This window comes from Teleopsis dalmanni, chromosome X, assembly GCF_002237135.1.
Source record: "Teleopsis dalmanni isolate 2A chromosome X, ASM223713v2, whole genome shotgun sequence".
In the NCBI taxonomy this organism is placed as follows: domain Eukaryota; kingdom Metazoa; phylum Arthropoda; class Insecta; order Diptera; family Diopsidae; genus Teleopsis; species Teleopsis dalmanni.
This window is the reverse complement of record NC_051848.1, coordinates 54101240-54110158: the sequence shown is the minus strand read 5'-3', so window position 1 is coordinate 54110158 and position 8919 is coordinate 54101240. Positions and strand designations below refer to the sequence as shown.

The following is an 8919-nucleotide window of genomic DNA, read 5'->3' as shown; positions in this document are numbered from 1 at the left end:
TTCAATAAAGCGGCATATACCCAGTACTCTAGTTCTTTATTCTTAGTTTACTTTAAAATTAATTTTAATGTTAACTTACAAATAAATAAATAAATATTTTTTAATAGTAACTGTTCATGTTGAGTCTTTTTTGAGTTAGTGCATCTGGGCACTTTCACTCCTTGATAGCTGGGAGGTTTCTTCAGAGTTCCATGCCTCTCACTGCCTAATTTATGTATTCCTCAAAAGCTTTGTGCTTATTCGATGACTGATCTAAGATCTGCGTACCGCCCTGTGTGGCTAGTAATTATTCTAAGATTAGTTAGTGCTAAATAGACACTCTGTCGGTTTTCTCAGCTCAGCTTCAGGGCTTTGTCCCTTATGTATTTTTTGACCGGATCTATTATAAGGTGTCTCAGCATGTCATTTGGCGGCTGTACCTATGCACTTTGAAGAGTCTTCGGAGAGCTTGACTTTGAGCAATTTCCAGCTTCTGGATAGTAGAATTGGCAGCTTTGCTATATGCGACACACCCATAGAGTAGTACCGGTCTGATTATCTGGTCTGGTAGGTTAAATATATTACAAAAATATTAATTTAAATAGGTTGAAAGATAAAGCAATTGTTAAGTATATGATCTATGGATGGTGGACTATTACAAAATGATAATTAGATGGCTCATCGCCACTCAAAAGGAACTTATGCGAATGTTTTGTATGTCCCACACGAAATCAAATAAAAGTTTGACATTGTTGACGGATTGATAATTGTGGGTATATTGTTTTGAATCTACTGGCATTAAACGACTTGTAGCAATGAATGTATGTTGACCATTTCGTTGCTCATGCATCTTCATATGTTTGCTTATAATATTAAATATGTATTGAATATGTATGTTTGACTAAGCCCAAGAGAGAACGGATGGCAACAGTGATAGCTCGATATACTAGTTCAATTCTTTTGATTCCTTCGTGCCCGAAAACCCATATGATTTTAATTTTGTTAGGATAATGTATGAACCTATATGATTTTAATTTTGTAAGGATAATGTATGAAGTTATTTCTATAAGCTAATAGCGCTTCAGGTTTTTAACAGCTTCAATTATATACTGTTTATATAGATCAGAAATTCGATATTGTATCAAGTTTTATGGCCAGAGCCTCTGCACTCAAAATAGAAAGATGTGGTGAAATTAGTTTATAGTCGTGAGAAAAAAGACATTTTGATGTACAATCCCAAATGTGACAAGACTTTGGCATTAAATACTTGACACTATGAATTCGAATTTTAAACCTACAGATCTTTATGTTTATTCTAAGTATTTCCACTTGATCCTATATATATATCTACAATAGGAATTATATATATATTGATAACTAGTTTCGTTAAGGCTCAAGTATTTGTGAATGTAATATAAATAAAAGGTATTTGATTCTGTACCCGCAGATGGAAAACGCGGTAGAGGACGTCCGCATCTTCGGTGGAAGGACCAGGTGACCAACGATTTGGGGGCCCTCGGTACTACCAACTGGCGTCAAAAAGCAACTAATCGACATGACTGGCGGAGGCTACTCGACGCTGCCAAGGGCGACACACGTCTGTAATGGCCAACTAAGTAAGTAAGTAAGTAATATAAATAAATACTTATAAATGTTTATGTTCAAAGCCCTCGTAACTTAATATTCAAATCAAATAAATCAGATTAAACTACCAATTACTAGTGAAAATTCCCTTGAACAGATACTGTTATCAAAACTTTTCTTTTAATCATGCGTTGTTGCTAGTTACTAATTACTAATTAATATTTAATTTAACATATATGGAATAAACATAGTGAAATAATACATAACTTTTTTAATTTCCAAATAATTGTAATTAACAAAATTTTTAGTCAATAAAGAGCTTCTAAATGTCTTCAAATGAACAACGTTAAAATAGCTATTAGAAACACTAATATTGTGTAATACAGCAACGATCTGTCAGATTAAGAGTATTGTCTCGTTTAAAGAATATTGGGTACTAGCAATATCGCACATTTATGAGAGTTGTCCACTTATGAGAACATCTATTTAACAGAGATTTTACTGTGTTACCGTACTAATAAAATTTTTATATGTCTATAAATTAAGTAAAAACAATTTATTATAAAATTAAATATTTGAACAATATCTAAAAATTTATTTACATCCATACATTATACAAAAAGTGATTTGTAAAGTTCATCCTTTGATTCATCTGTCCACGTTGTGTCATCAATTGGCGCCATAAAACTTATTAGTTTATTATGCACCATATAACTGTAAAAATTAAACACATTAATTAGTTTTATTTAATAAATTTTAATATAATAAAACATACCGTAATTTCCTGCCCTTACTTGCTCGTGTGTCGACATTCTTTTTCATCTTCTGACGTAATTTCTGCAATTCCAACATTTGTTTCGTCACCTCCATCATGCTAGTGGACGTGTTTGCTTTATACTCAATTAGTTCGCGTAATTGCTGATGATAAAATTCGCTGTCATCATATATATTTGGATTGGGTGTCTCACTATCCTCATCATCCTCATTATTGTTTTCTGCTGTTTTTGTATTATTTTTCAGCAATTGCGATTTTTCAATAAGTGTACTACGATTCATTAAAGCATTATCTATTTTCTGTAATACATTAAACTCATCGTGAAGGGATTTCTTTTTACTGCCAGCACCGGGCGCTAATAACTTTGTACGATCATCCCATTTAAGTAAAACTTGATTGCGATATGTGTGAAATTCTTTAAAACGCTCCTGTAAATGTGTAGCAATTCGTTTTACTGGTGGCATTTCATTATTAACGAATGGTGATGGACGCTTTAGCGTGTGTTGCATATTACTTTTTAGTTCAGAAAATTGATTTGTAAGTGCACTTTGTAATGTCAGAAATGAATTCAATAGAACACCCAACTTTTGTGTGGTTTCGGTTCTAGTGTTTGTAAGTTCTACAGTACTGTCTTCGATGATGGGTAACTGATTTGCTTTTGTTAATAATTTCTGTGATTGTATACGTAACTCTAATAGTTTTTCCCAAATGCGTACTTGATTTTGTACACATAAACCTTTTTGCATTTCCTTTTGAATATTTTTTTCAGCAACCATTTCAGTGGTGTTATCAGCTTCTTCATCTTCATCACTGCTGTCATCTTCATCACTGTTATCATCTTCACTATCTGTGTTAGCTACTTCACCATCATAATCTTCTTCACTCTCATCAAAATCGCTTTGTTCATTTTCAGAAACTTCATCCATATCACTGCTCGCGTTACTTGCAGACTCCTCTGCTTCTTTTAAAGCGTCTTTGCTATCATTTGAGTGTTCGTATTCGTCGTCTTCACTATTAATGCTGGTTTCACTTTCTTCATCGCTACTAAAGTCTTTACGTGAAGCTAATTTTCCTCTATAACGTTCACTTTGTTGGGATAACAGCTTAATATTACGTTTCCTGAATTCAGTGGCTTTCGCATCAGGTAATTCATAATCTTCTTCAAAATCAACAACACGCGGTAATTCATTTATCTCGTCATCAGATTCGGCACTATCTTCAGCATTCGGTCTTACAATTAAATCAGTTATTTTATCTGATACAGTCTTTGATTTATATTTATTTTTCTGTGCCATTATGTTTTATTTTATATAAATACGTTGCTAAAACAAATTAATTTCCATTTACTATTTTGACATGTGCATTTGTTATTATTGCTTCAAAATGTCAAAAGAGCTGTCAAATCTACAAGTGGAACTTATTTTATTGAAATCCATTATTACAGTGGACTCTGCATAACTCGCTGCTGACATTTACTGCAATAAAAATATTTTATGTATAAACGGAATATAATTAATGAATTTTAAATTAACTATGCATACAATTTCAATCACTTGAGGTAATATAACATGTATATTTATATACATATATATATGTATATACATTTTTCAATAGCTGAAACGGTACGGTAATGTATTATATTTATCAACTTAATATTTATATATGAAATGTTTTACCTCTTTGTTTACGTTTATATGTTTTTGTTTGGATCATATTAAAAAATCGCATTGCCAACGACATTTTTCATTGAATACGTTCAACTTTAATTTTTCATATATTTCCTTATTTAAATTAAATATGAAGCAGCTCAATTTTTAATTCTAATAGATCTAGTTTCTATTGATCTATTAGCTGCGTTTCAGCAAACAATGATCTAGGTCTAAGTTAGAATTTCCATTAACGCATATTTTCCAACATCTTCAGGGGTATCTAAAATATTTTTTATTTAATAATTATGTTTTTTAATTTTTATAACACAATTTGAAAATAAATATATAATTTTAAGTTAGAATTTCCATTAGGCTACTCTGGTCTTATTACTAGGATGCAAATAAAATTCAATTTATTTCATTTTTTCACCCGACGTTTCGTTGGTTATTTTCCAACATCTTCAGGGGTATCTAAATATTTTTTATTTAATAATTATGTTTTTTAATTTTATAACACAATTTGATAAATAATTGATAAATATATTTATTTTCAAATTGTGTTATAAAAATTAAAAAACATAATTATTAAATAAAAAATATTTTAGATACCCCTGAAGATGTTGGAAAATAACCAACGAAACGTCGGGTGAAAAATGAAATAAATTGAATTTTATTTGCATCCTAGTAATAAGACCAGAGTAGCCTAATGGAAATTCTAACTTAAACAATAAAACGTACTGGTCAAAAACTTCATTATGATCTAGGTCTTCTTTGTGAAAATAATTGGCAACGCATTCTACATGTCAGCTGTGTTTGGCGCTAAGGGTATAATTGAAAAAATTTTTAATAAAAATATAAAAAATTAGTTTATTATTTACTTTAAAATTTACTTAAATTTGTAGAAAAATAATAAAAATTGCAGATTTTAATATAATCATCGAGCGATTGTGTAACTAACTTTTCCACTCCCTTCTTAAACACTAGTTCAAGTGTATTAAGCGCAAGGAATTAGGTGCATCTGCGTGGAATGATTGCGATTATAATTCAAATTTACATAATAATTATTAATATTAAAAAAAAAAACATAAAGGAAAAAGTTATTAAGTTCCTGAATAATTGCCTTAAATTCCACATGATATTTATTTATATTCTAGCATTTATGAATTTGTTTCTACTTAAAAAGAATGTCTCAATTATTACAAAATATTGGAATTAGTATTATTGCCGTAGACTATCGGGATATACACATGCCCACACTGATTGACCACTAAGATAAAACGTAAGATGGTTTTTTTTTTATTGGGAATTATTATTATGGTTATGTATAAAAGTTATAGGAGTCAATATGTCAATATAAAAACAAATGACAAATATATATTTTTTATTTGTTTCAATATATTTATTTAAAATTTTAACAAGTATGTATTCATAGAAGTAGTCAGGGCGCGCCACGGAATAATTTCCCCACAAATAATATGTCGTTCTACTGACATATATATGTATGTAATTAACAGGGTACCGGTCAATAATATCAATTATTCTATTATTTACGAATTGAAGAAAAAAACGAAAATTTTCTAAATTATTATTTATCTATCATCGCTATATACCCTGTTGGCTGGGTCCATGAGGGTGTTATGGAAAGTCATTTAAAGCAAATAACTTTAAATTTAATTTCTTAAAGGGTGTTTACACTGTCTACACTCTAGCAAAATTTTTGCATACACTTTCCCTTTCTTATTTATTAAATATTAGGTCTATTCCACGAGCTACTCATAGTAAAACATGAGTAAAACAGAAGTAAAATTTACACAAAAATTCTTGAAAATTTACTGGTGGAACGCGCTTGTGTATACACAGTGTTTACTCAAAGTTACTATGAGTAGCTCGTGGAACAGACCTATCATTTACAAGTTCTTGCATTACCATCAAAGCGCTAAATTAAGAACTTAGTTTATTTACACAGGATTTACACAAATCTCAGTTTCTATCTATGTATAAATATTTCCTAACTTTTATTCGTTTCCTTTTTAAAACTTCTACACTTTAACCTAGAGAGGTTGTTTGTGACGCATCATGGACCTTTACTCCCACTCTTTCACTTTATTACTTATATATTGTACAAATATTTGACAAATATTTGATTTGAAATTACGCTCTTTACACAGATTTTCATGGAACAGCTTTGTGTGAAGTCTAGTGAGAACACCAGTACCGCGCAAATAAACAATACAAAAATTTAAATTCAGACCAAAACAGCTGATTCAGACATCAACACAAATTTTACTTTTAAAGTCTGTGTAGCATTTTCAAATTTCGACAGAGATGTTACGCTCTCTTAGATGCTCTCATTTACTTGAAAATTTGCTCTTGGAACGCATTTGTGTATACACACTGTTACTCAAAGTTACTACGAGTAGTTCGTGGAACAGACCTATTATTTAATTATATTTAAATACATATCAACATTTAAACTAAATGATACCAACCAAGTGTAAGATTTAATAGAAATATCAAAATAAAACAAATTCCTCCAAAATATGCGAAAAATTATTTGAAATTTAATTGAAATAACATTGAGTATATAATATTTAGAAGATCAAATAAACTAATTTTGCACATAAGTAACTGAAATTTATTGTTTAAATCTTGAACGCAGGATCCACAGTCTGTCATAAATTTAATTTCCTCCTTTCGGTTATAGAGAGAGTTGTTCCTTTAGAATGTTTCCGCAACCAGTGATAATTATTGTTACAGTAAATAAACTTAGGACAACCAATAAACGCAACAAGTCTAAGCCAAAATCTTCAAAGATAATAGTTATGAAACTAAGTCTTAAATTAATAAATTAATTACCAATGGTTTCATATATTTGACGCAATAATGTGTTCATTGTGGGCCAACCTGTCGTCATTGCCACCTCGCTGATTAGAACGACACCAACAACTCGGAACACGAAGCACAGATATTGAAGATAACGGCTACCCAGGCCCTCTATACGTAAACGATTTAAAAGTAGAATAACAGTGATATAGAATATCAATGCTGATATGTCATTCTCAAGTGGTCCGCTGTTCTTCATGACGACTCGTGTTCCAGTTACTTGCAGAAATAAGATCAAAATTAACTCGATCAGCAGATCATATGGAATCGAGTTCTTTTCAAATTTTCGAGCAGAAACTTCAATTATATTCATTTTAATTTATAACTTTTTAAAAAAACACGGAGAAAAATTTGAACTACTTTATATATATTTTCTTATAGTTTAAAATTAACTATATTCATATATATATCAAATTATTGAATTAGTCTAATGTATATAGATTAAAATAAAATTTGACATAAAAATCAAAACACAATTTTTATAAATTAATTAGAAATTAAACCCGAGAATCATCTTATGGTTTCGACATCTTAGAAACAAAATAAGTGTGGAAAAATACGGTAGATTAAAACACAATTAGTTTTAATTTTTATAAATTTTCTGTAATTTTATTCTTCCACGTAAATTTATATATTAACACATAAATCACCGCTAAAATAGATAGCGTTTTTTAAGACGCTTTGTATTTCTCCGCGCTCTCATCAGCCATTTGCGGAACATGGAATATTTGAATTTCTTAATTAAAGCCAAAGGGCGGAAGGTCATTGTCAAAAATCAATATTATTGTATTGAGACTGGCTGAGTCAGCATTTGTACTCTCTATTAACTGCGAGATTTCGTCGTAACCTCTCTACGCTTTGACTGGATTATTGTTTATCACTTCTTCAGACTAAGCAATAACTGATCGCAGGTCTGTATACCTTCCCGAGGAGCCTGTAACCGTTCTGAGATTCGATAACGCGGCGTTGGTAAGCACGTCAGTTTTCGTAAATAATTTCAGGGAAACATTCATCATCATCATAGTAGTATAGGTCAGGATGAACAAAGGCTCATCGTTAGAGTTTATTCCTTTAGCAGCGTATGGACTGTCGGCATTCAACTCATTATTACGGGTGTTCTGCGATTTAATCAGATGTTTTGTATTATACAAAACTCAAAAATTTGAGAGTTTCATTGGTACTACGTACTTCGCCAATTTTCTTGATGCTATCGAAAGTTCGTTTAAAAAGGCAACAAAGCAATGCAAATCAAGTTTATATTAGTTATATTTTTCAAATATTGATCAGTAGTTAATCTATTTGTTCTAAATCAATATTGGCATTGGTCCAGAATATCCTTCGCGAATATCGACTATACTTGTACATATTACTATGGACGTGTGCGAGTTAGGCTAAGTTGATGCTAAACCAAATGGGAGATTTTTTGGGATTTTTTGCACTGCAAGCATTTAGCCATTTATCAACACGTATCGACACATAACTACATTATCGGCACAACTTAGTATTTCCCTCATTTAGAACGCAACTTAGCCTAACTCGCACACGACCTAAATACATTCTATGATCTTCTTATGAGTAATATATAGTTGAAGTTGCTGCAGTCTGATTTGTCTCCTTTTTGTAAAATCGTTTCACTTGCGATCGTTCAAGTGTCCATTTAAGTGTTGAGGGATCCATTTCATTTATGTAGTATGACTTCATGAAATTATCATTATCCTATAATTAAAAAATGATGCCAAAAGCCAACAGCCTCTGGACGAATTATAAACTATTATAAATTTATATTTATAAATTATTATTTTATATTACAAAGTCTATAAAACTTATTTTTTTATATTTAAATCAACCACGAATCCTATATTTTTGTCATTGACTTAATATTTATTACATGTCTTAAAGTATTTTAGAGCACCACTCAGTTAAAAGTTAGCATTTACAAAGCGATATCTGTGTTGGTCTCTACAACTCCCAACCTACTGTGGCTGTGAGTTTGAACATTGAAAACGCCTACAATACAGTATGGATTGAAGGCCTTGTATTCAAACTTCA

General features: G+C 30.7%; 2 protein-coding genes across 2 annotated transcripts; both read right to left on the bottom strand.

Moving 5' to 3' along the window:
- Positions 1 to 2135: 2135 nt before the first annotated feature.
- LOC119662373 (protein Aatf-like) lies at positions 2136 to 3648 on the bottom strand. Its single transcript, XM_038071975.1, has 2 exons — positions 2339 to 3648; positions 2136 to 2277 (listed from the first exon to the last, which is right to left on the bottom strand). The coding sequence occupies exons 1-2, from the start codon at positions 3631 to 3633 to the stop codon at positions 2175 to 2177; spliced, it is 1398 nt and encodes a 465-aa protein (XP_037927903.1). The 5' UTR covers positions 3634 to 3648; the 3' UTR covers positions 2136 to 2174.
- Positions 3649 to 6582: 2934 nt separating this feature from the next.
- Positions 6583 to 7217, bottom strand: LOC119662485. Its single transcript, XM_038072115.1, has 2 exons — positions 6844 to 7217; positions 6583 to 6792 (listed from the first exon to the last, which is right to left on the bottom strand). Exons 1-2 carry the CDS (start codon positions 7181 to 7183, stop codon positions 6686 to 6688), a joined length of 447 nt encoding a protein of 148 aa, XP_037928043.1. The 5' UTR covers positions 7184 to 7217; the 3' UTR covers positions 6583 to 6685.
- Positions 7218 to 8919: the final 1702 nt, after the last annotated feature.

Bases quoted from the DNA above. Each gene is read 5' to 3' on its own strand.
- LOC119662373 (XM_038071975.1), bottom strand. From the start codon at position 3,633: ATGGCACAGAAAAATAAATATAAATCAAAGACTGTATCAGATAAAATA. The intron at 2,278-2,338 runs GTATGTTTTATT...TAATTTTTACAG, and splicing joins AGTAAGGGCAGGAAATTACG to TTATATGGTGCATAATAAAC.
- LOC119662485 (XM_038072115.1), bottom strand. From the start codon at position 7,183: ATGAATATAATTGAAGTTTCTGCTCGAAAATTTGAAAAGAACTCGATT. The intron at 6,793-6,843 runs GTAATTAATTTA...TTATCTTTGAAG, and splicing joins TCAAATATATGAAACCATTG to ATTTTGGCTTAGACTTGTTG.